At 37.9% G+C, this 26,634-nt stretch overlaps 3 protein-coding genes across 4 annotated transcripts in view; 1 reads left to right on the top strand and 2 right to left on the bottom strand.

The window, feature by feature from the left end:
* Nucleotides 1–7,468, bottom strand: part of AK7 (adenylate kinase 7) — a 29,174-nt gene extending 21,706 nt beyond the window's left edge. Inside the window, exons 1-5 of the mRNA XM_050897386.1 lie at nt 7,145–7,468; nt 5,912–6,020; nt 4,791–4,885; nt 3,923–4,033; nt 65–148 (exon numbers count right to left, since the gene is read on the bottom strand). Of these exons, the coding sequence (XP_050753343.1) occupies nt 65–148; nt 3,923–4,033; nt 4,791–4,885; nt 5,912–6,020; nt 7,145–7,468 (723 nt within the window). The remainder of the gene's footprint in view (nt 1–64; nt 149–3,922; nt 4,034–4,790; nt 4,886–5,911; nt 6,021–7,144) is intronic.
* A 1,600-nt stretch (nt 7,469–9,068) lies between these two features.
* Nucleotides 9,069–13,057, bottom strand: GSKIP (GSK3B interacting protein). Of its 2 annotated transcripts, XM_050898276.1 has the most exons (4): nt 12,933–13,057; nt 11,614–11,872; nt 10,778–10,983; nt 9,069–9,275 (listed from the first exon to the last, which is right to left on the bottom strand). In XM_050898276.1, exons 2-3 carry the CDS (start codon nt 11,869–11,871, stop codon nt 10,822–10,824), a joined length of 420 nt encoding a protein of 139 aa, XP_050754233.1. In that variant the 5' UTR covers nt 11,872; nt 12,933–13,057; the 3' UTR covers nt 9,069–9,275; nt 10,778–10,821. The 2 variants fall into 2 exon arrangements, with proteins under 2 accessions (XP_050754233.1, XP_050754234.1); XM_050898277.1 differs by lacking the exon at nt 12,933–13,057 and having other exon boundaries at nt 9,069–10,983; nt 11,614–11,874.
* A 601-nt stretch (nt 13,058–13,658) lies between these two features.
* The window catches only part of ATG2B (autophagy related 2B), a 46,586-nt gene continuing 33,610 nt past the window's right edge, over nt 13,659–26,634 (top strand). The window contains exons 1-7 of the mRNA XM_050898489.1: nt 13,659–13,871; nt 17,520–17,682; nt 19,555–19,707; nt 20,704–20,806; nt 22,166–22,328; nt 22,818–22,997; nt 26,199–26,299. Of these exons, the coding sequence (XP_050754446.1) occupies nt 13,710–13,871; nt 17,520–17,682; nt 19,555–19,707; nt 20,704–20,806; nt 22,166–22,328; nt 22,818–22,997; nt 26,199–26,299 (1,025 nt within the window). The 5' untranslated portion in view covers nt 13,659–13,709. The remainder of the gene's footprint in view (nt 13,872–17,519; nt 17,683–19,554; nt 19,708–20,703; nt 20,807–22,165; nt 22,329–22,817; nt 22,998–26,198; nt 26,300–26,634) is intronic.

Genomic DNA, 26,634 nt, shown 5'->3' with positions numbered 1-26,634 from the left:
TTCAATTCCAGTGCGGTTTGCCCCTAGAAATTAAATGAACCTTCAAAAATAGTCGGATGTCTACCTTAAAAAAGTAGTGCAAGACTCCTTCCCCAGCTCCATACTGAAGTCCTGAGGCAACAACATAAGTTGAAAATTTATGTTTGTTCTGTGAAGTAAAAACAACGAGAAAGTTTTTTATAAAAATATGGTACTGCAAATGGGATACTGGCTTACCCTGAATCTTGAGTACTTGTGTACTAAACATACAAAGTGTGTAAAGTCTATCACTTAAAATTTGTACCTAGATCAATTGTTGCATATCCTGTAGTTTCGTAAGTCATATTGCTAATATTTCCTTCAAAAAAAGCATTGCTCGATCAGAATTGACCTGTCTACATTTGAACTGAAATTCTAAAAAAATTTTAAGAGTTAAAAAAATTGGAAGTTATGTAAATGAATGATGTAAACAGGATAGCTCATGTTTCTACTTTCTATTTCGAAGTAAAATTCAGTAACTCTGAAATTAATTGAAGCTATTTTTTTAGCTAAACAAGTGGCAAATGCTGCATTAATGATTTTACAATTGCCTTACTTTCATTTTGATGTACAATTAAAAAAAAAAACCAACAAACTGTGAACTAAGTGTTTTCCTAACCACACATCACGATCAACCCGCATATTTTTTGCTGACCATTATTGCATAACGTCATAAATTTGCCTGTCCTGGCTGCCTGTTTATGTATAATGTTACTGCTTGGATCAGTGTTGAGGATGGTTATACAGAGAAAAAAAAGATCTTTAAGTCATCTTAAGGAGAAAAATTTTCAAGAAAATCTTTTAAATTAGGACCAGTCACTTTGAAATTTGTAAGGTGAAACAAAATTATTAAATAATTCTCATGTTGTAAAGATCCTAGACATTATATATCTACATAACACTATGTAAAAGAACCTGCATTTACCAGCAGAGGGAATTAAATGCCCAGATTTGGGATCTACTTTTTTTGTGAAAAAATGCATCTTTTGTTATCATCTTTATAATATTTCAGAAACATAAAACTAAGAACACTGTTAGCCAATCTTTGATTGTATAAGCAAAGCATCATATAAAGGGATGACAAGTTATAACATCAGTGTATTGTAGCTGTGTATGTGTTTTTATCTACTTACAAAACAAAATTTTGTAATAAAAACTATCTCAAGTCAGTTGAATGCAACTCCTTGTTAGTAATCACGAGAAACATTAAAATTAGAAGACAATACAGATAGCATAAGAGCTCCCACACTTAGTTTGCTTGGGTAGTATCATGATAGAAACTGTTTGTACCCTAAGACCAGCAGCTCCCAGGATTGCTCTGGACAGACTGCAAACATGCCCCAGGAGAAGACATGCTGTCATTTCCGTCTCCCAGCAGGAAAAACCTGCCTCTTGTGAAAGCACGAGAGGTGCTATTTCTCATCTCCCTTAAGAAGAATATAACACACAGGATTTTCTTCCATTTACCTTGCAGTAGCTTCTGCGGTAGCCACTTGTGGAGACAAATCGGTTTGGCACCGAGTGCTATACTTCACTGAAACACAAACCTCTGAAACAGGTTCAAGTCCTCTAAAAATATCTATTCAGTCTCACAAGTCACACATATGAGAAGGTACTCCTTGAGATGACTTGGATATACTTAATTTAAAAAATAAGGCAATTACTAGGCAAGCTCCAGTTACACACAGCATGTTTAGTCATGGCTAAAGACCTTCAAGTTCCTGTGTAATATTCATTAAAGCCACTAGATGTCACATTCTAGCTATTATAATCAGCTCTAGGCTTTGGTTGTTTTATGTTTGTTTGTTTTATTCTAATAAAATGCTTGAAGTGGGAAACACGTCTAAATTAATGGATTCAGGAACTGTGATGCCACTGAGAACAGAGCTGGGAGATGAAGAGCTCTTCCGTCTGTGGTAGGCAGATGTTTCTCCAAGGATTCTGAATTTGGCAGGACCCCAGAGTCAGCGACTTCTGAGAAAAGCTACACAGCCCAAATGCCCTGCCACAAAGGTAAAGCTAAAAAATTGCTAGTGGTAAAAAGCAAAGACTTCTAGCTCACAACTCTTGCTGAATTTTAAGTAAAATATAGGTAAGACATACACTTACTCAGAGGGGTGAAATCTTCCTTTAAGCAACAACAGCCATTAAATTGCACTCTGAACAGATACCAAGGCTAAGAAACCCTTCTGTTCTTGGTGCAAGATCTTCTCTACATGACTGACACGGCTGCTGAATCCTAGTATCTCCTGCTGAGCTCTTTGCAGGGAGTGGCAACACTGTCATTTCTTTCACAGATGGCACATTCCCCAGATGCTGCTGAATTTAGAAATGAGTAAGAACTGTAATCCAGAAGTCTCCAGCCATCACAGGAAGCTAATGTTGATCTGCTGGGAAGAACAGATGCTTTGGAGCCTTCCTGTTCCAAAGTACTGACAGAAACTAAACAGGGGCAATGATACCCATTGATACTGCCCCTGGAGTTCTGGAGGAGAAGGGTTCCTTTTGAAAGGCCTACAAGAGGTATATATTGAAAATATTCAAGTTGCTTTATTGTGTACTGCTACATATTGTTCCACTGTCTTCTCAACAGACATTCAGCCTGGCAAACATTTAGAAGTTAATTATATTAATACCTTTGTTATGTAGTGACTCAGTGCTTTGGACTAGTCAGAAAAATTGAGTCAACAGTTCATCTGGGTGTTACTGGTGGCAGAAGTTATTGCGAGGTTTGGCAGACACTGTTTACAATCTTCATGTTTCTAACATCACAAGTATGAAAGTTATTCCATAGTCTTATAAATCCATGTTAGCACAGTAAAAGTAAGAACAACTTACCACTGATTTTTCAAGCTGTAAACCAAATTTTACTGGCGTTCTGTACTATTAAACACATGTTAGAACAGAATATAATTTCTAGTGCTATTTTCTCAGCAGAGCATAAGATGACAAGTGTATAGTCACATCAGAGTAAAGGTTTTTTCCCCCTCTATAATTAGCCTGATAAATTTCTGCAATGGATACTAAATTATATTTATTATGGGAGACTGCTAACACACAAAGAGAATGACCAAATGATGCCTTCATCATATAGTGTATTTCATTGTCTTCCAGTTCTCTCTTCTAACCTCCACAGTACTCCATTGCTAATGACAACAGCGTCAATTTTGCTGAGTTGTGAAGCACAATCTGAGCCACTGTTGGTATTTATTTAACAATAGCTCTTAAATACAAAGAGAGGCATAGTCTGTTTAGTGAGATTAATAGTCCAATCAGGTCGAAACAAAAAAAGTTGAAGGAAGTGATTTTAAAACACATATAAAGTGATAACATATATTCTAGTTATTCTGGGTCAGCTCTATGGCCATCATTTTAAAGTGAATTATAGGGTGGAATAAAAGTCAACAAGCCCTCTGTCCCAAGAGCACAAACTATCCAGGAACATGCTAGGTGTGGCCAGAACATCTTCTAAGTATTGAAATGAGACATAATATTAACATGGCTTGCTAATATTTAAAGATGCTGCTTTTCTTTAAAACTACACTAATATCCCTTTCCTCTACACCCTTTCATCCTCAAGTCTTTCCCTACACAGGCCCCAGCTTTAATTCTCTCTGATACAACCAATGAAACAATATATTTTTTAAATGAGATAAGCATGATTTACTCACTACCTAAGGAAAAAAGACAGAATTTGGGATTTGTATTACGCAGACACTTATGTTTCAAAAGACATTATAGTCTTCTCGATACTTGGTATTTTATTAATAACGGATGTTATCCATATTTATCAAGGGAATAACATACTCTTAAAATTTATTCAAATTATTGGTAATTTCCATTACTAAGATAATGCTCTAAGAAGACCAAACAACCTGTTTTTATAAAAATGTTCTTTACATACAGTTTTCCCAAGTTTGAGAATGAGTTTTTCAGCATTTATGTGATCCATAAAGTGAGGATGAGATTTTCTTCTGCGATAATCTTCATCAGTAAAAGGAATCTCAGGATCTTCCTATGAAGGAAAAAATGTGACTGTTATACATGTCTTAGAACAATTTTAAAGGCCTAGATGGTAAAAATAAGTTCTTAAAAAATATTTTAAAAATCTGTTTTAACTTTGTTTTCATTTGAAATTCTTAAAATTTCTGATTCTGATACTTGAGGTTCAACGTTTTGAAAATGTCAATAGTTCAATTTCAATTTTCACAGTAAAAGATTTTTAACTACTTTTTATATTTTAAAAAACATGAATTTTTATTATCTATAGCATTACACAAGCTTGAAATACTCTATTTCTGTAACACTGAATTTGAGAATTGCAATACCATACTACAAAGTGTCCCACATGGTTCCTGACAGTACTTAACATATAGATATAAAGATGTATTTATTTATCTGTGTAGACACTGATTTAAATATGTATTTCATTAAATATGTAGTAAATATGGGATTTTTTTATGACTGAAGGACAGTGCATATTGTGGTTAGCATAGGTCTTACCTCTTGTCTAAGTAGTTCCTAATGCCTGCCTGTATTACTGTAGCCCAGTGCCTAAACTTCTCTGTCCAGTGGAATAAATTTAACAATTTTGGCAGTAAGTAGTGGTTCAGAGTGAAAGGATCATGAGAAAAAACACGCTTGCTGACACTAACTTTAATAGCTATTTTTGAAGTACATACTGAAATACTTTGTTTAATTGAATTTAATGAATATTTTCCATTAAATGGAAATATTCAGTTAAAAAAAAATAATGTTTTCATATTACTTACAGGGTCAGGGGGTTTGCTTTTTGCCCAGCTCATTATTGTTGAAATGAGGATGAATAACTTTGGTGTTGCAAAATGCTCTATTTCCATATGGAGGGCTGTTAAATTAAAATAAAGGATTTAATTTATTGTAAACTGTATTACTCAAACTGTATTTTTGTTTTTATATAAAGGTCCTATATAGACATTTATACCATATTGTTCTATGTGATATGTATTTTTAAACAAAAACTCTTTATTTGGGTTGGTATAAAATAAAGTTAATAAATCAGAAAAGAAAACAAATAGACAAATAATGGTAATAAAGAATCAAATTATTGGGAATCAACATAATCTCCACAGAGCTACATATCATGGGGGGAAAAAAAAAAGAAGCAATCTATACTAGGAAATGATTTGTCTTCATTGACTGCTGAGATACTGACAGAAAATAGAAGTGTGGGTTTTTCCATGATTGAAACAGAAATCTACAGAATTCAAGTAAAGCTTCCTTATTTTAATTTAGAGCAAAATAATTAAATGTGAGTTATATAACTTATGATGTTATCCAAGTATTTATACTATAAACAGGAAAGCATAATTTACTTTAAATATCATATGAAGAAAAATATTGCACTGTCACCATAAAAAGATTCCAGATGCCTATTAGAATTTGGATATAACAATCAGGAGAAAGTTTCAGAAAGACTGTTAGCAGTATTTTTTATTGGACTTTTATGTCAAAATATATTTAAAATAATTATATAAAATAGTGAAACATTATTTGAATATCACAGGAGCAAATTTTCTACCCACCTCCCAATGCAGATAGATAAAATGACAGTTGATAGTTATTTAGGGAAATAACTGCCTACACAGATGTGTCATTTAAAGTGTTGGACCATTCCATGACAGCTTCTCTACCTTATGAATGCTTGAGTGCATTCCATGGTTCCTTGCTAATTAATTGAACATGGAGCATTTCTCCATGAAGGTACTCAGTTTTATATTACAGCAAACTATAAATCCCAGATAATTTCATTATACATTTATGATAAATCCCAGATAATTTCATTATACATTTATGGTAAATTCTGATGGCTGTATAGCAACCAATTTTCTGTTCAGTTGATAGCTATACTAACCAGAAGCAGCCCATGTTGCTTCCTCAATTTGATTTGCATCCTCAGTGATATTGTATAAAACAATCTCACACTCAAGCAAGTGACTTAAGAGCTCTTTTTGAGAAGAGACCTGGGGAAAAAAAAGTTAGAAACTGTCATTTAAAAAAGAAGAAAATAATTCCAAAATTCCTGTTCTTGTCAAGTTTAACTTACTGATAAAATGTAGTTTTCTAACACTAGGATGTTAGAACAATTCATAAGACGGATATCAAACTTTATCTGTCAGATACAAGTAAGGTGATGAAATGTAAATTAAATGCTGAAACTTTTAATTTACATTACACATTTACATAGTTCAAAAAGATGTACAATTTTTAGTAGTATTTTAGGATTAATATTTTCAGTGCAATTATGAGTATCAAAAAAATATTTATGCCTTTTATAGGTATTTTAAACAAGGCTCAGTTGGCAGAATGGAGAAGACATAAAAAAATGTCCTTTTCCTTGCAAAATAGCATCCTGTCATTTTTGTTAAATGCAGATTGTCTGCATCACTTGAGCAAGTCCAACAAACACTTTGGGCAAGAGCAGCGATTAAAATTAAAATACTGCCAGCCATAATTTTCTGATTGAACAGCTCAGCTGTATAGACATTTAAATCAAAATTTTCAAATGTTTTAAGAGATTCTGGATAATCAGTTTGAGACAAAGGTGATTTTAGTTTCAGAAACTAAATCAAGCAATAAGCAATCACATTCTTAAAAGCAAGCCTCCCTTAGTTAACTAAACTCTGGATATATCTTTATACAACGATGTAGGTATTCAGAACAATTAGCTGCTAGTGAAAGCTGTGATTTCAGTGAACAGTTAAGAAGGGGGACACTAACTTTGATTCCAGCATGACTACCTTTAAAATGGTGATAAAAGACACAGAAGAGACAAGAGAGATACTTGAGGTGTGTCTTTTGAGGGAAAAAGAAAGCAGACCTGTGGATCATCAGGATAGATGATGTCCTGTCCATAACTATCTTTTTTAAAAAATCTGTTTTGAGTCTGAGTTCCTTCCTTTTGCTATTTGCTGTATCAGACCTAGCAGGGAGGAGACAACAGCATGCAGGAAGCAGAACGAATAAAATATATGTATACAGCTTCCAGCAGCAACAAAAGACCATTTTATTAATGCAGATCATTTTACATGACTTGCAATATTTCTAATGTTGTCTAATGGCAATCTGAAATAAGACTCTTACTTACTGCATATGTTTCCTCAGCAAAACACGGTTTAGTACTCTCTGGTTTAGAAAGGGTACCCACTATTTGGTAAACTCCCTCCTTTGGCCTACTAGAAACTTCAGCAGCTGAATTATTTTCATCTTCCTCCTCCTCTTCTTCTCCTATGATTTCAAGCGATGCCCCAACAACACATCTCGATAAATACTGCAATATACAAGACACACATTTGTATGCAAATATATATTGAACCCTACTCAGCTCCTCATAATCTTGGGAAGACACCAACACTGGCTGACTAGCCTTAATCCTGTTGTACGTAATGTAGCTCAGAACAGAGCTTTCCATTGAACAGGAAAACGCTAGGGACTCCTCAACCTCAGCTGTAATGTTTTTTCTTGATTTGTGTCCTACGACTCAAAGTCGAAGGTGTTGGTGCGTCCCTAGATACTTCTTCTCTGCAGCCTGGCTCCTCTCAGGCAGGTGTTACCTCAGAGAGATGTTATCTTCCTCCACACTGATCAGCTGTTGCCTGAGGTCTCCCGACCTGCTTCATCCACACCTCCTGCTCCTAAATCTCATTTTTTCTCCTTCTTATCTTAACCCCCTTCTTGCCCCTAGTTCCCCTCCTCAGCAGCTGTTTTAGGTGACCCCAGCTACCCGGCTGGCTTGCCACCCGGCCGAGCTCTCCGGAGGCCAGCCACGGCTCCCCGCCCCGCGACCGGCCGAGGGCCAGGCGGGCTCTCCCCGCGACGGGCTGGGGCAGGCGGGAGGGCGAACGCGCCTCAGGCAGCGGGCGCTAAGGAAAAAGCCGCGGCCGCGAGCAACTGCGGGCCGCCCCCCGCGGTCACCTCGCCGACGCTGCGGCCGCAGTAAGAGTCGAGGTGGTTGAGGAAGACCCGCCGGCTCCGCGCCGGCCCCGCCGCCATCGCCACAGCCTGCGCCGGGGACGCGGCCCGTTGCTGCGCGACCGCGCGACCAACAGCGGCTGCGCAGTGGGCGCGGCTGGGCGATGCGGCCTTCCCCTCGCAGCCGGCGCGGGGCGCCGCGGCCTGCCCGCCCGCTCGGTGCGGGCGGGTTTCGGGCAGCTCCGCTGGTGAGGACCGTCGCCAATATAAACAGGCACTGAGGTGTACATATACTCTTTTTTTATACCTAATTCAGTGTATCCTAGGACGAACAGGGACAGCGGCAGTCAATAAATTAGGGACTTTATTCCTGACTTCTAGACGCCGAACAAGACAAAATGTATGTAGTACTGGTGAGACAAAAATAGCTTTAATTAGCTTATTAGACATCCTTTCAGATAGCAGGCAAGCTTTGAGGCTTTTTAAGTAATTCATAGACTAACAGCTACATTAGGCCAAGCAGCACTTATTCAGGGGTTCGGATAGTGAAAACAACTGACAGTCAAAGGAGACCTATTGAAATTCTCCATTATCAGTGCTTCAGAGAAGCTCCCTCCATATAGGCAGCAAGGCCTAAGTATAGGGACTGGAGAGCATTTTCTTCATAATAACCCAGACATAGTGGAGTGACATAGCTTTCCCATTTTTGAGTTAACACTGCAGTATGTTATAAGAAACGACAGAAGCTTCTTCTGGTAACACCTACAAAACACCTGTTTTAAAAGTATTTCTCAGCTTTGTAATAAGCACGCAAAATGACAAAGAATTTTAAAGATGTCTAAGAAAAAAAATCTTAGCAATGTAACACTGTTTGGCATTTTTCCACTTGTATTTCTAACACTTCCTTTCCAAGTCGCTCTTTACAATCACGTACCTTGTTTTTTCATGACAAAGCTTCAGCAGATACAAGTTTACAGCCAAAGGTTTTCAAATACTTGTTAACTGCTTGATATTTAAGATTTTTTTATGGGCAGCATGACTGTGGTTGTTCACTCCTCCCTTTCCAGTAGCTTCCCCCCAAGAAAACTACAACACACTGGTGCATTTCTTTAATGCTTTAGTCATTGAAATTGAACAAGTAAATTAGTTGCAAGGAAAAATATTGAAATATAAATTTGGTAAAGTACATTCTCCTCACAGAGGACTAACCACGTGCCACAGACCTGTGTGCAAAAGAGAGCCTATGAACAATTTTCAGAGCATAGAAGCATACCCTAGGGCAGAGGATTCATATCGGAAGTTTCAACCTAAAAAGATAATAAACACGAAATTAAGCTCTGGAAAACAGAAGTGCTAACCACAGTTGTCTTGTCAGTCATAGTTGTACATCACTACCCCAAAGCTATTACAAAAGCTCTACTAGGCTTCTCCAATTAATAAGACTAATCCTTAGCAGGTAGAAGTCAATATAGCTCTACTGAAGTCACTGCAATCTGTGACTTCATGAGAACCAATGTATCCCTAAGTGTGGCTCCAAAAAAGCTACTGCATGTACTTGTCACAAAAGCATGGCAGAATAATGGCAGGATTATTTAAATAAAGATGCACAAATACCGAATAATACAAGAATACAAAAAGTATGAACATCACAGAATGTTAGTTCACCAGTACTGGTATTTCTAACCAACTGTAATTTTTAAAAAGTCTACTATTCAGTACATACTTGAAAAGTTACAGCAGAACAATAGATTTATAAAGAGATTTGTACCAGTTTTTAAGTAGAAAATACAAGTTATATCTTCCAGTTTGTATTAGCCTTAGCAAATTTCATACAGCCTTTGGTTTCAAACCAATACAATGCAATTAACATTACAGCGCTTACTTAGTATTCATTAGGAGAGGATGCTGTACAATTGAGGGAGAAAATGTGAAAAACGGGACTACCAAAGTACTGTATTATAGAAAGTAAAGGCTGAAGCAAAAATACTCTTGAGTATATCCTGTACATCATGTAAACACACATTCAGAATAGTAGACAGGCTAAAAAGTCTTCCAAGCCTCCCGAACAGTTACAATATAGCATACATATACATATATATAGCATATATAACATCATCTTTAGGAAATGTAGCCCATTACATCCTAATTCTGTGCTTAATTCATTTGCGGTTCAGACAATACATTCATATATTAGCAGTACATCTCATTTATTATTTGGAGTTTGCTGGTTGCCATGGACAAGGACAGATCAAATAATACTGAGCCTTAACTCAAATACTGTCACTATATAAGCAATGCTCAATTGTTCAACAACCATCTTTCTTGTTACCAAAGCTGAGAATTTTCAGATCTATGTATAGCAAATCAAGCTGAAATTCTGTTCTTTGCAAAACAGTAGTTTTCCCAATTATTTTTCATTAATTGGGTAGAGCAAGTAGTTAGCTTCTATTTTAAAAAGCAGATATTAAAATTATCAGTAAGCACACACACGAAAAACTACTACTTGTATATATAACATTCAGTCTATATACTTTTTTAGAGTTTTGGATAACAACACTTTGAAAAGAGACCAAATCTTTTGAACGTTGTAAGAAGCAACTTACTTGCTCACCTACAACAACAAAGAAAGCAAAATTAAGAAACTTTTTTGTTATTTATCGAAGTGGCTTTTACTAGCATTGTGATATATGCAAATCCACTGTAGCAAAATGTTATAGAGTAGTACTAGCATGAATTAGATATTAGTGGAAGAAATGAAGCTTAAGATGTTTGTGATTATGTTCGTAAGAAAGATCTCAGTGCCTCATACCAAGAATTCCTTCTAGCGTTAAACCTTCCTCACATCTGGGTAAATCATGACTGACTATCTTTCTTCAAAGCTTCTAGTCTTTGTAGTAATGCATTTCCAAACACCTCTCGATATGCAGGGCTGAGAGAGTCCAACAAGGAGTAGACGGTTTCGTGGTATGGAGTTTGCAATCTGTCATCAGTCTGATCAAAATCATAAGCTACTACCTGCAACAAAGAAATCACTGGTTAAATTTCTGTGGTTAGGATCACCTTGCAATGGGAAACAGATATCACAACATTTAACTTTGGCGGTCAGGGTAGTACAGTAACGTGAGAACAAAAGATACTGGATTTAAATCGCAATCTGTGCTTTCTGCTATGGGGCTTAGTGGTAACACAGTATTTAGACGGTTTTAAATACCTTTTGCCCAAAACTCAGAATATTAGTAAAATCTATCATTATGACCTTTGAAAAGAAGTCTTACATCTACGTGTTTGCACAAAAAATACAAATGATGCAAAAAGGAGTTGTATACATGCTGTATTACTGACTCATCTGGGTACCCAAGAAACCCAAAGACTGACATGCCTATAACAAACTGCTGCTTCCATCTTCATCATTTTGTGTCTCAAATAAATGCCTGGTTTTTCATCAGCTTTCCCTCTTGCTTTGTTGGAAGTAACCAGTTAAAGTTCCACTTTCTAGGAGAAAACATGTAGAACAGGCTTTCATAAAAGTACAAGAGGAATATGTATGTTGTTTTGGTGTCACTGGAGTATATTTCTAGGCACCTTTTGAACACGATCATTGTTCAAAACAAAGAGGCTTAAGAAATTATGAACAAATTAGTTTACCCTGAGTCCTGCTTCGGTGAGCTCCAGGCAGTATCTGTTCCTTTCCCTGGTTTCCACATTGATATATGCCACATCCTCTGCACAGGGAAGGGTTTTCGAGACAAACATGTTGCTGACAGCGAACAGAACATCATTCACAACAGCTTCAGCTTCTAGTCTCATATCTTTCACATCTGTTCCTTCGAAGTCTCTATAATCAGAATCCGCTTCAAAACCCGTATTATTGGGCAACTCCATAGGATTGCAATCAGTCTCCATTCTGCATATGGAAACATTTATTTTAGATTTATCATACCACTACACTCAATACATATTAACACCATAAAACAAGAGTTATATCTTAAGCAGACATATTTAACATTGTCCAAAAAAAGGAAAATATGAGACCCAGTGACTTCCGTAAGTCATGAAATGACAGTCCAGAGAACTCAAAACCAAGATATTGAGAACAACTGCTTAAGAAGGTTACATTAGCACACAGAAACAGAATCAGCATCACTGAAGTTGCTTCCTCGTATGCAAGTAACTTGCATTCTGTTGTATAAGACTCTGTTATGATTCAGCAGTAATTAATTCTGCACTTTGCTGGTCCAGAACGCAGTAGGAAGACAAGTCATGCCTGGAAAAACTGAGATCAATAGCTGTAGAAAAGAAAAACCTATTGTTGGTAATTTAAGAAAGACTTAGAAAAGTCTGTGAACTAAATGGGTTTTCAGAGGCTACAAAGACATATTAACAGCAGCTTTTTGTTTACAGTCACTAAAGAACAATTCTCTTGCTAAGCTTTTATGCACAATTGTCAATACATTTCAGAGACACATATAGCTGGCCTTTGTAAGCAACTGTTACCAAAAAGGGACAGACTCTGTGGGGGTTACCACAGCGGGTCCAGCGTTTGCCTCTCAGGCACCAGTGTCGCCGTGAGGCCTCAGCTGACCTACACCCATAGGGAAACCTGCCTAAGGCCAGCAGGGAAAGCCCCTTGGGACGCTGCCCCGAGTGCTTTGGCAGCTGAGCACTGCTGCCAGGAGGGAATGGGGGCTGGCAATAACCGATCTGCAACACGCAAGTCATTCACCGCGTAAGACTCATCCCTTCCTGACAAATCCCACTTTGGACCTACAAACAAATTCCAAAGAAGCTGAAGGCAACAGGGGAGCTGGCTACCGAGCTGCGCAGCCTCCCAGTCGCAGTGAATCACTCCGACTTACTGACAGCAAAACAGCCACGGATCACACCTGCGCCACTGCCCTGAGCAGCGCGGGCAGGAGCAGGGCGCCGCCCCCACCGGCAGCGCCGCGCCCCGGGAGCCCACTTACCAGCCCCGGCGGCGGGCGGCCGAGGCCCCGACGCCAAACGGCTCCGGACACAAGGGCGCCTGCCGCTCCGCCCTGCCGGCGGGGAGCGACCCGCCCTGCTGCTTCCCGTGGGGCCGTTCACTACAGAGGCGGCCCCAACCGCCACCGGCTGCGCGAGGCCTCCCCCCGGCGCCGCCCGGCAGCGCAGGCCCCTCCGCCGCGACACCGCCCCCTCACGCACCTCCTGCGGCCGCTTCCGCCCCCGCCTCCTCCGCTCGCCGACGCCACTTCCGCGCGGACGTCACGCTGCCGGTGACGGCGGGGTGGGCGCGCGGGGAGGAAGGAGACAAACAGCCCGGATCGGCCCGGCCGCGGAGAGCGGACGCGGGGCGGGGGGGGGTCCTGCCCGCCCGCCGGCCCCCGGCCCCTTCGCCGGTCCCCGCACCGTTCTGCTGCGCAGCGCGGCTGCGGCGGCCCCCTCCGCGCTCGCGGGCCGCCGAGAAGATGGCGGCGACAGTGTCCGAGTGAGGATGGAGCTACCTGTCAGCGCCTCTTCGCCCTGAGGGGAGGCAGTGCCGCCCCGCCGGCGGTGTGAGGGGCGGCGGGGGCGCCGCCTGGCAGCGGGAAGCCCCTGCGGTAGCCCGCGCTGAGGGGCGAGGCTGGGCCCGGCGGCTCCCGCTCACCTCCCTGTCACCTCCATCTCTCTGCCCGCCGGAGGGGCCGGCCCCGACCCCGTCCCGCCGCCCGGCCCCGACCCCGTCCCGCCGCCTGGCCCCGCGGCCCCGGCGTGCAGCCGCCATGCCGTGGCCTTTCTCGGAGTCCATCAAGAAGAGGGCCTGCAGGTACCTGCTGCAGAGGTACCTGGGCCACTTCTTGCAGGAGAAGCTCAGCCTGGAGCAGCTCAGCCTGGATCTCTACCAGGGTACCGGCTCCTTGACGCAGGTCCCTCTGGATAAGTGGGTAAGAGATGCCGGCGCTTCACCCCCTCGGCTCCTGCAGCGTTTGAGGGACCAGCTGATTCCCTGCCCCCGGCTGCCACCCACTTTATTTTCAGTACCCAGCCTCCTTTATGTAAAAAGTTATAGCCATAATTAGCATTTCATCTGGGGAACTCTTCTCTGATATGCTAGCACTTAAGGAGAACCTGGGCACTTATTACGGATATGTTTTTCTAATCACGCTTTGGTTTTGTTATTTTTAATTATGAGAAAGGAAACAAAAACCTAAAAGAAGACAATAGCTGCTGATATTTCAGGAAGAAGGAGCTAGTGTAGCCGAAACTACTAGAAATTGCTGCTGTAGTTACTGAGGAGCATGTTTACTGACTACTACTAGAGATGATAAAAACATAAAGTAATTCCTGTTCTGTCTATGCTTTGTCTTCATCTTGGAAGCATCTTGGTTCTTATTGACAGTGTTATGCTGGGCTTAGTCCATGTAGATCTCTTAAAAATTGTCCCTTAGTCTTGCAATGGTGAAAGTACTTGTTGACAAATGGAAAGCTGTTTTTAGCTGGAGTTTGCTTAGCAGGTGGCCTGTCACGCTTTGAACCAACTGAAGCTTTTTTCCAGTCCTGGCATGTATGTTTTTATGTATGTATGTGTCTCTGTGTGTGTCTATACACACACATGTATGCATATGTTTAGCCTACTGTAGTAATCCAAAGGTCTGTGTACGTGTTTGTATTATTTCGTAAAGTTTCTTGGGTTAATTGCCAGTGTTATTGAATTCTACCTGCCAGTCAGGTGACTGTCAGGAGGAGCCTTAAGCACTGCTGTGCGTCAGTCACTGACTTCTAGGGTAGCACAGATGATGAACTAGGTACATAGGCTTATTGCTTTACAAAGTACTTTCAAAACACATTTTTACTGTACTATGTTCTGGTATTAGGCCATGCTGGGTACACTTTAAAATACTTGTGAATATGTGATATTTTCAAATAATGCTTTTCCAGTTGTTTGTGTGAAAATATGTTTGAAAGTGGAAGGAGACAGACATTTGCAGAAATGCTCAATATTACCAGTGTTTTAGTGTGGGTTTTTTTGTTGTTTGCTTGTTTGTTTTCTTCTTTTCTTTTCTGGCTGTGTCTGCAGCTTGTTTTCTGTGGCAGGCAGTAAGGCTGTCTCGCTTTAATTGAATTATTATGCCCTCTAGTGGGTATTGCAGCACTCTTCGCTAGTCAAAGTGACTATTTAAAATGTAAATACTTTGAAACAGCAGCAGTTATGGACCAGTACTAAATGAACAGTTAGTTATGTATACACAGGGATTAAATGTATATACAATAATGCTTAGGTTATCTTCCCTGTTTGTGGATCAGCATTTTTCTTTTTCGCTTGTAAACAATGACATGTTTGAGGTTCTCTGCACGTGACTTTCTCATGTATGACAGATTGCAAAAATAGATGTCGCGGAAGTACTACAGCTCCTTTTTTCCCCCTAGTCATTGTAAGCTTGTTCTCTGTGAATCACCAGGATGACTGTATTTTTACATATTATCTTACCCATTTTTGTGGATACTTTTGTTCATCTTAACATTGTAGGTATTTTAGCCAACATTGTACGTGTTTATAGATTACAGCGATACGTAGGAATACCTGGGGCTATTAGTGTAACCCCTTTGCCTCTTGGGAGCTGGGCTGTTTAGAAAAAACAAAATGTAACCCATGATGTTTGTGGTTGAATTTTAATATACATCGAATAGTACTTTCGTTACTAGTATTACTGTGATTTCCAGCTGGAGACTTTCAGTCAATAATGTGGGAACAAGTCCCGATGTGAAGACTGTACTTCACATTTTAAAAAATTTCAGTTGGAATGCTCTAATTGCTGCTTTCTAGGAACAACTGGCTTGTTTATGAAGTAATTTAGCTATAAGAATACTTGGATTTTTTTGCTTTTAGATAGTAAATTTCTATTTCAAAATAATAAGCAATGTACTACAATATACTCATTTTTATTGCCATCTATGTTGGTAGCAAAAAGACATCTGAGTCAGATTTATTCAAAATATGGTAACTAGCTTACTTCCTGCTGTAGCAAATTGTTTTGTAAAGGTTCAAGTAATTTAAATGAATCTGTGATATTTTCAAATATAGTTTGCGTGCCAAATAATTAGTTTTGCCTTATCTTAGACTATTACCACATCTGTAATTCTTGTATTTAGTTCAAAATAAAGTTTTAATGTCACTGAATCTTAGTTGATTATTTGATTCTTAAATAATTTCCCGACAGAACTGTTCTGTTCTGTTTCTTTAAAGCTGATGTCTTTTTTTCTGCTGCTTGAGTGGACTTTGGAAGAGAAACTAGAAAAGCCAAACATGAAAGCAAACAAAATTCTAAAAGCAAAGTTATTAAGAGCATAAGCAGAGCAATAAGTTAACATGATGGGAATGTTGCACCTGGAGACATAAGAATGAAAAATGTCATTTTCTGAAAACTTTTTTTGTTCATTTTTATTTTTAAATTATTCCGTATAATTAGAACATTTTAAATATAATTAAAATGGAAAGCAACTTTTAAATACTTATTTTTTAAAAAAACTTTTTATGTTGAATTTATGCATTTTCTCAGGTAAAATCAGTGGCTCTGTTCAACACAGGAAGGTCAAAACCACATTTTTTTTGCCAGCTGAAGATTATGTCCTAATATTACAACCACAGTCTTTAGCAGGGTCTTGTATATATTAGAAAGTTGCACTCACCAAATTTGGTATGTGATTTAGATTGTTTTTTCTTTTATTAAAGCAGCCTAGATAGTTCTTGTTCAACAGTTTCAGTTTTAACTAAATTTTTCAATCAGGGCACGAACAGGGATTCACATTTTTTTAACATAAATGCAAAGAATATATTTCCTCTGTAAGCTATATAGTGCAACAAGTGAGTCTTTTCACTTAAAAATCCTAAGTTACTTCTTCAGAGCTGGTGTTCCGTATTTCTCATCAGTTTCACTTACACTGTATGATACTGAGGGCAACTTGATTGTAGTTTTGTTTATAATGTCACTATAAAGGACTGGATTAACAGAACAGTTTCTGTAGAATATTGGTCTGTCCACTGAGCTTTGATTTTTTAAATTAGTGCTGAACACATTAAAATCTGATTTAGAAATGGTAAGCATGTTATACAGCAAGAGGTGATTATTTGATTCCATTGTTCCAGTGTAACAGAGAAATGTAAAATGCACATTACATTGAAATTACATGCTAGTGAAATACTCTTGCCACAGAAACCAGGTACTTTTTGCATTTTTACTGTCAGTCTGTTTTCAGCTTTCTTCAAGTATTGCCGGAGAAAGAATAGATTAACTTGTGTCAGTACTACAGTATTTATAACAATAGGATAGCAGAATTTTTTTGATATAGTGCAAAAATACAAGTTACACAGCTACGACAGAGAAATCTGTATTATGCTGAAAGCTAAGTAGTTAAAGTGAAACAAATTACGATGGAATCAAAATACTTGAAAGTGGCCAGTTTACTGTCTTTCTGAGTATAATTCATTTTCTGGTAGCCTCAATATGTTTTATTTGTTATATGCAAAATTATGGATGTGATTTTTTTTTTTTTTTAATTATTGTTGTTATTTTTATTTTATTCTCTTCTTCTAGTGTCTTAATGAGATCCTGGAGTCTGCAGATGCACCTCTGGAAGTCACAGATGGATTTATCCAATCAATTTCTTTATCTGTTCCGTGGGGGTCGTTGCTGCAGGATAACTGTGCATTAGAAGTAAAAGGATTAGAGATGGTCTTCAGGCCAAGACCAAGGCTTGGTAGGCGTGTTTTTAATTTTTGAAAAGGAGATTCTTTACAGTTTTTGAGAGGCAAAAGGCTACACTTGCTTTAGTCAGTTCTTAGCCTTATTTAAAGTGCCATTTAATTTACATACATTGATGACAGAGAATGTAATAAAAAAAAAGAAACTGTCAGGTGTTCGTCAGTTGGTTGTCAAGTGTTTCTCAATTGGTGGTTGTTCTGTTAAATAACTTAAAATGTTAATAATGTTCCTACTGTTGTATCTCTTCTTCCAAACTGTTTCAGACATATTGAAATGAAAATAAGACTGTGTGGAAAGGAGTTTTTGTTAGCTAGGTTTTTTGGGTGTTGTATGCCAAGTGCTGTTAGTCAGCATTAGTAGCTGGCTATTAGGTGGCAGTAGGATAACACAATAGTGTAAGACTACAAGGGGGGGTTACAGTGACATTCTGGCTTTCTTTGGCAACTGTAGAGTAAAAGATGCATCTTTTTATATATTTGGAGAACAACTAATACAATTTAATTGCTATCACAGTTTGAAATAATGACTTTTAAGTACTCTAAGTACTTACTACCTTTGATTATAATGCTGAGAGGATTGCCTGAGCTCTTCTAGCTTGTCTGTATCCATATGAATCTAACTGACCTAGTTTAGACTGTCCTGATGATAAATTTTCGCTGGCTATCAAACCTCTATAAATTCTGTTAAGATGAGTTGTTATAACTTGTGTGGGACATTTAGTGCATTTTTCGTGTGTGGAAAATTGTGATTGAATGTCTGATGGATTTTAATTTGTTTTCCTTTTTATAATGTAGAGAAGATGGAAGAAAATGTTTCTTTAAATGCATCATAAAGAGAAAAAAATGCATAAATCCTATTTCCATCTTTTGCAAGTTACCTTAAGTAACTTGCTTATATATACTGTGCATTTCATTCTTACTTGTTTAACTGGAACTAAATTTTGAGCTATCTCACTTTCTGATGTAACATTCTTGCTTTGAAAGAATGGTAGTATAAGGAGGAAGCTTTATTCACTTGCATCCATTTAGTTCTCTGATGCACAGTGCTTTATAATACAGTAGAAAAAAACCATGATGCTGGTTTTATCACACTTCTATAGCCACATGGATGTTTCCAGACCTGAATGCTAAACTGGAATGTTTTGCCTGTTTAACATGTTTGTATTTGTGCTAGTTTTACTTTTGTTTGCTATACTAGAGTGTATAGTTGAATTTGATTAACTTTTCTAATCTAGTTTTATAGTATTTGCTCACAATGGGCTTGGCATTAGCTGATAGGAATGCACTGTCAATTAAGTTAATCTGGCTGCTAAAAAACTTGTTCAGCTTAATACGTGCTGTGCTCTTGGATTTTATTATGTTCTACTTACGATGTCAGGTCTGTGTTAGACATTTAAAACGTGTTCTAATATGCTAAGATAACAACTTAAACCTTGTTTAGTCTTTCCCCATCTAGGATATGTTTCAAATGGAATAAGAAACCTTAAAATAATGCTTAAAAAAGAGTTACTTCCTTGATTTCATTTTGCCAATTATGCCTGCAAAATCATGCCAATATAATAAAAGCACTTCAGAAATTATTCACTTAAACCAGTGCTGAAGATTGGTTATACTAAATCCTGGTTTCATCTTGTTTATATTGAGTTTTCAAATACCAGAATCTTACCAGTGCAATCTAAATAGATTAAAGTAATTTTAAAGTAGTAAAGTGTATAAAGAGAGATTGTAACTAAATGTGTTTTTAAGTATGACTTCTTACTAAGCTGTTGAAAGTCTTTTCTGGATGTGCCAAATGTATTATTTCTTTTTGTCTTTATTGTTTCAAAATGTTCACAGTCAAATTTTTTAAGACTTCTTTTACTCCACAGCATCTGGGTCTGAGCCTATGTATTGGTCAAGTTTTATGACCAGCAGTATGCAGCTTGCAAAAGAGTGTCTTAGCCAAAAATTGACAGATGAACAAGGAGAAGGGTCCCAGCCTTTTGAAGGACTTGAGAAATTTGCAGAAACTATTGAAACAGGTATGAATTAATTATTGAAATCTGAATGAACATCTGAGATTAAATCAGTTTATGTTGTGTCTCAGTTTTACAAAATGGTATCTCACTTGCCATAACTTGTCTCACAAATTTTCACTTGTTAGCATTACCTGTAAAATTTAAACAGGAAGTTAGGACAATTGATCTTGTTTTCGAAGCAGGGAAAAAAAGCCCATTTACTTACTAAAATATGTGTATACTTCCCTCAGTGGACAGAATGAACCCTACTTCAGGGCAAATTGGTGTTTGTTTACACCAGAACAAATCCAGCTAAATTTGTGCTTCAGTGATTGGTGAGATGCCTTATTTTTGGAGGTGCCAATTTAGTTCATCAGGCAAACTTAGATTGTTAGTAGTGGTGCTGTTGAGGGAGAAACAGAGAATGGTCTTTCAGCTATTTTTACACAAAGCTGACCTGTTATGACACATGTATCTCAATAATCACACCATGTTGTTAGAAGTACTTTAGAAACTCTGTTTTTTGGTGGTGGTGGGTTTTTTAAAAGGAAGAAACTAAGGGCTTATGACTACATTATGCGGTGGAGAACCTAGTGCTGAAATGTCTGAGCTAAGGGAAATGTTTAAAATCAGATCTAGAAATAGAAGTATTCAGCCAGAGTAGCGTGGTGCTGTAGCAATGTTTAGGAGTTCAGACACAGTGCGCAATGAAGCAGGTACTTTCTTTGAGGATCATCCACACTGAGCCATAGAACAACTTGGGTTGAGTTGTCACTTGCTCAAATATCCATGCATTAAAGGTCCATTGCATGGTATGGGTGTACATATTGGACATTTAATAGGAGTTTACATTGTCACTTGATGTCTTGTTACATTATTAAACTCAATCGATTATTTCCACTGAAATAAATATTGAGAACTTAAACAAAATGAAAGATCATTTTAAATCGGTTGTAAAAGTAATTGTTGAGTAACTTGACTTAAATGCTTGCATGGAATCTTTTTGTTTTCTCATTTAAGTTCTAAGAAGAGTGAAAGTTACCTTTTTAGATACTGTTTTGCGAATAGAACATGTGCCGGAAAACTCTAAAAGTGGAACTGCACTCGAAATCAGAATTGAAAGGTAAAGATTTTTTTTTTTAGTCTGTATTTTTTTTTCCTAAGGCGCTTTTTGCCATTTCCTGTACAATATATTTTACTCATGCACACACATTCTTATTATACAGTTAGACATTAGCTCTTGAGCATCTCTTTTATAATGCCAGTGAGCATTTTCTCCACTCAACTTCTACTTAACATGTTTAAGCTAAAGATATTTAACCATTAAATTAGAAGAGTTCTGGATTTTCCAAAGATAAGTTAATGACCACTTCCACAATTAATGAATACCATTTGTCAGATGTTCAACAGTCAACGGATATTGTTGGCACATCGGGCCATCTCTTCAATGTACAAAAGGAACTGACCCTTTTGAGTAAGACACTTTAAATATTTTCAGGAAGAAAGATACAGTTCTGAAAAAAATTGAACTGGAAGGTTTTAGGTCCTCTGTGAGCTTTCAGAAGAGCCCACATGTATTCTGTAATTACTTTGAACATGAATACTGTACACGTTCTTAAAGTATTTTTTTTTGACCTATGGGATAGTGTTATCATACTTTCTTGCAAAGTATTGAAATCATTACCAAATAAAACTGATTCTTCCTGAGAAATGCTAATGAAATACGTTTGGTTTTAAACATTTATAAACTTCAGGTTGTTATGTTCAGTTCAGGAGAGATGTCAGTAAAACTGTAATTATTTTTCTTATGGAAGTCTATTCCCAGAACAAACCTCCTTTTCTTTACTTTAAAAACTAGATTGAAACAAACTGTTAAATAGCATGTTGCTTTGATGTTTGATACATTTTATTTATGGAAAGGTAGGTGTATTTTTCCACAGTAAATTCTATTATGTGGAGACTTGCATCTTTTTAAGAGTTTAGTGTTTATGCTGTCTCTCAGTATTATAATGTAAGAAATTTAATTTCACAGAAATTTTACAGGATTGGAGCCTATTCCCTCTATGTTCAACTTTCATTTTGACAGAATGTTACTTTCAAGTAGTACTTTTAGACAACAGAAAAATATTAGATGGCAGATCTTTAAAAAAATCAGATTCTGAAGCAAGAATTGTGTGTGTCCTAATGGAAACGTATGTATAGAAGTGTTGGGCAGACTCCTTCACGTTGTGGTCAGATTAGACATAAGTACTAGGATATATTCACACTGGAAGCATGTCACAATCGTCCTGTGGCATCCTGTAGAAAATTTAAGATTTCCACTCATTCCCAGAGAGTGGTGGTTTCTCCTTTCACGACAGTCAATGGCATTGTAAATAGTGTGAAGAGAGAGAGCATGTACAAACTTAGAGGCTAAATGGCACAATAAAGGTAACAATTTGCATGCACCTACCATCTTTATTTCCTTTCTTTTGTCTCCCAGAACTATGTACTGTGATGAGACTGCAGATGAGTGCTCTGGAATTAATGTACATCAGCCCACAGCTTTTGCTCACAAGTTACTGCAGCTCTCAGGTGTTTCTTTCTTCTGGGATGAGTTTCCTGCATCAGCAAAGTCCTCCCCAGTGTGTTCAGCTACACAGCTGGTAAAATTAAATGCATTATATAAGAATGTAAATTGATGAAGGATAGAATATATTGTTACACTAATACATTAGATTAATTCTGCAGGATATAGGCGTTGAACTTTTACTTGAATCTGTGTTTGATAAGTTTCATAATCGCTTCCTGTTGATTTTGAGGAGGGTGAAGGAAACAGAGACTTTAGGCCTGAGTAAAATTTAGGATGTATTGTACTGGAATCTGGTTGCAACTTCAGTGTGTAGAAGTCCTCTACAGTTCACTATTCTGTGGAAACTTGCTCCACCTTTTTGCAAAGGCCTAATGTTTGACATTTTACATGCCTTGTTTGTTTCACAGTTATCAAGATATGTTTTTAATGCCATTATCAAATTTATATTTGTGTAAAATGATCATTTGTGTGATAAGCTTATTTAAAATGCTTGGTTTTGGGTTGGGTTTTTTTTGGTAAGAAATGAGATACATTCTTATTTCTTTCTCTGTAATGTTTTAAGGCAACTGAACCAAAGCTTTCACCTAGCTGGAATCCAAAAATTGTTTATGAGCCACATCCGCAATTAACAAGAAACTTGCCAGAAATTACTCCTTCTGACCCTGTACAGATCAGTAAGCTGATTGGTAGAATGGAGTTGAGCCTAACATTAAAGCAAAATGAAGTACTTCCTGGAGCTAAGGTTAGTCATGCTTTCCTGGTCTTTAACTAAATTAATAGTTATGTAGGATTTTATTTTTAATTCTGCATACAAAAAATGGTGAGATTCTCAAGGGGACAGAATCCCCTTAGTTTTGTTGTAGATTCTCTGCATTCAAAACCAATATCTATGTCCAATAAGACATCTTTACAGTGGCCAGACAAGTCAATGGCACACTGAAATCTGTTAAAGGAGAATTCCTGTATGTTAGAGAGACTGAATTTATGTATGGGAGTAACTCCTGAGAAAGCTGTTTTGTTTTCATGAAAATCCTGCTGCTATTCATTTATCCTTTTTTCTTGTAGCACTATGACTGACTTTGCCTACATATGTGTGGAATGTTTAACTGGTTGATTAAAATCACTTTGGTTTTAAAAGGGTATAATTTACTTCAACAATTACAAGTAAACCTTAAATGATTAATTCGGTTGCAGCATTGCAGCATTATAAAACTAACATGAACATTTCTACTTCTGAATTGTTATATTAAAATTTATAGTAAATCAAATAATAATGCCATATTAAATGCTACTAGTTAAAATAATATTTTATTTGACTTTTACATAAAGATACAGGAAGTAAAGCAGTGGAAAATAAAGTCCTATTTTTTTTTTAAAGTATGAGTCTATAAGTAAAGTTGTGTAAATATATTCCCCTTGTCTCCAATTTAAAATTGGCTGTTGACCTGTCTTGTATAGTGCACTGCATTCTACAGAAAGCGTAAAGTTTCTACTACAGTAGAAAAGTTTTTCCAGCAATTTCTAGTCAATCTTTAATTTTTCTTATTTATTCAAGCCTTTGAAAAGTGAAGTAATGTATTTTGTTTGGTGTGAAATAGAAAAATGCTGGTTATTTCGAAAGTATGAATAGTTAATGCAGTTAACACCTTTACATTAACTGATGTGCGGATGTTTCTAAAGATGAAAAATTTTCCACTTTTATATCATTAGGTGTATTTTAAGGTAGCCAGAAGAAAAACATCAAGGGCAGGGTTGAGAGTAATTTTTGTTTTATAGGAGGTGTTCAATATAATAGAATGCAGAGCAGTGGTCTCTGCAAGTTGAGCTCGAATACAGGCAAAATGCTGTTGGTATGTTAAATAACAGCAACATCTGAACTAGTGAATGGATATAATATTACATGACAAAATTAAAGAAGGACCTGGGTTTTGACTTATCAGAGTTCATGGAGATTGGAAAAAGCATAGATACAGTATATTCCTTAGTCTAGGTTAAACTTTTTTTACTCTGGAAACTGAATTATGTTAGAACACCTTTGATTAGAATAGGTGTTTCAAGCATGCAAACTACAAAATATACTGTGTAAGTTCATGTCGGGTATGACACACTTCAATAATTTCATTTTCTTTCAACTCTTTCCAAAGGATGGAAAAAATAGTAGGAAACAGTATACAAAACTAATTGATCATTTATTTTCCCCGCTTAGGTAAATATTCCCTTAAGGTCTTTATGAACAAAAGTATATTTTCATATAAATGCATTCCACTGCATGCCTTCCCCCCCCCCCCCCCCCCCCCCCATGAGTGTGGTGGGTTGACCTTGGCTGGCTGTCATACACCCATCCAGCTGTGCTCACTTGCACTCCTCGACAGGACAGGGGGAGAGAATGTGATGAAAAAGCTTATAGATTGAGTTAAAGGTGGGGAGACCACTTAGCAGTTACTGTCACAGGCACGACAGACTCAACTTGCAGAAAAGTAATTGAATTTATTGCCAATTAAAATGGAGTTGGATGATGAGAAACAAACTCCTTCCCCTCACCCATTTTTCTTCCCAGGCTCAACCTCACTTCGTCATTCCCAACTTCTCTACCTCCTCACCACCTTGAGTAGTGCAAGGGGGAAGGGGAATTGAGGGGTTGAAGGCAGTTCATAACAGTTCCTCTCTGCTGCTCCTTCCTTCTCATGCTTTTCCCCTACTCCAGTGTGGGTCCCTCGGGTTGCAGTCCTTCACAAACTGCCTCAGTGTGGGTCCTCTCCATGGGCTACAGTCCAGCAGGATAAACCTGCTTCCGCATGGATCTTCCATGAACCGCAGTTCCTGACAGGAGAACCTGCTGCTCTATGGGCTCCTTTCCATGGGCTGCAGCACCTGCTAGGAGCCTGCTCCTGTGAGGGCTCTCCGCAGGCTACAGCTTCCTTCAGGGCACATCTACCTGCTGCAGAGTGGGGTCTTCCATGAGCTGCAGTGTGGCTTTCTGCTCTGGTGTGATCCCTTCCACAGGCTGTAGGGGAATATCTGCTCTGGCATCTGGAGCACCTTCTCCCCCTCCTTCCCTGACCTTGGTGTTTGCAGGATTGTTTCTCTTGCTGTTTTTTCCTCACTGCCCACACAGCATTTTGCCTTTCTTAAATCTGTTTTCACAGAGGCACCACCAGCTTTGCTGATGGGCTCAGCTGTGTCCTGAGGTGGGTCCATTTCAGGGCTGGCTGGAACCAGCTCTGCCCAGCATGGGGCAGACCCTGACCTCTTAGCACAGAGGCTGCCCGTGCAGCATACCCTACTGCCAACACCTTGCCACCTACACCCAAGACAGTGAGTAATAATCATGAATGGACCAACATCTGGGAGTACAGGATTCTAGAATTGAAAAATAAATCTATACAAGTCCTTAAGATAATTTTAGCTTGAGCTGCTCTCAAAAGAGAAGTGGCTTGCTTTGTTGTATACCATCTCAAACCAATTAGACTTCTATAAACATCCCACTCTTTATGAAGAAAGTATGTGAATTTATTCATCTGTGTACTAAAGAGAAGTCCTGAAAAGAACCTTTACAGTTTTTAAGGTCTACTTCAGGAGGTGCTGACTTCAGTATTTTATAATTAGTACATAATACTAACTTTATATTGTTGATTACTTCTGGAATTATTAAAGAAGGAATACAACTAGCAGGTTAATGGTATTCTTGAATTTTCCTATTAGGTGATTGTATATTTATTTTAAGCTAATAAATTGTCAGTGACACACCTGTGTTTATCCTGCCAACTACAGATTGGAAGCAATACTCAATTAAATTTCTAGCTGTTGTTGTGTAGAAGATGAAGATACTGCTAGAATGGCTGTATCCTTTACAGCATCAAAATCTGTTATCAAAATAGTTGATTCAAGACTTTTAAAGAAAAATTCCTTAAGTGTTCTTGAAAGTGTTCTTTCTTTTTTTTAGTTGGATATAGATGGACAAATAGACTCTGTACATCTATTTCTGTCACCAAGGCAGGTGCATCTTCTGTTGGACATGGTAGCAGCTATTGCTGGACCAGGCAAGTGAACATTCTGTAAATGTTAAATATGTATTATGGTGGACAAAAAATAAACTTTGCAAGATAAACAAGTTTCCTCAGTGGAAAAAAAATATTTGTGGTGGTAGATTATTATTAAATTTTATCTGATACTAGCAAAATGTTTTGTAGCTGCTCTGAGTAGGACTATGGTCAATTTATTGACTTCAGTTACAAATGGTACATGCTAATAATGAAAATCTACGTAACAAATAAGGCTTGGCAAGTGACTATATAATAGGACAAGAGATGAGGAAATGGTAAGTGGAGAAAATCAGGAGGCCAGAACAATTTTGGTTCTTGTAGCCTCTGTTTCATGAG

Source organism: Gymnogyps californianus, chromosome 5 (assembly GCF_018139145.2).
Source record: "Gymnogyps californianus isolate 813 chromosome 5, ASM1813914v2, whole genome shotgun sequence".
NCBI classification, from domain to species: Eukaryota; Metazoa; Chordata; class Aves; order Accipitriformes; family Cathartidae; genus Gymnogyps; species Gymnogyps californianus.
Note: the sequence above shows the minus strand (reverse complement) of the source record. Positions and strands in the feature narration are given on the sequence as shown.

Bases quoted from the DNA above. Each gene is read 5' to 3' on its own strand.
- GSKIP (XM_050898276.1), bottom strand. From the start codon at position 11,871: ATGGAGACTGATTGCAATCCTATGGAGTTGCCCAATAATACGGGTTTT. The intron at 10,984-11,613 runs GTAAACTAATTT...TCTTTGTTGCAG, and splicing joins TCACCGAAGCAGGACTCAGG to GTAGTAGCTTATGATTTTGA.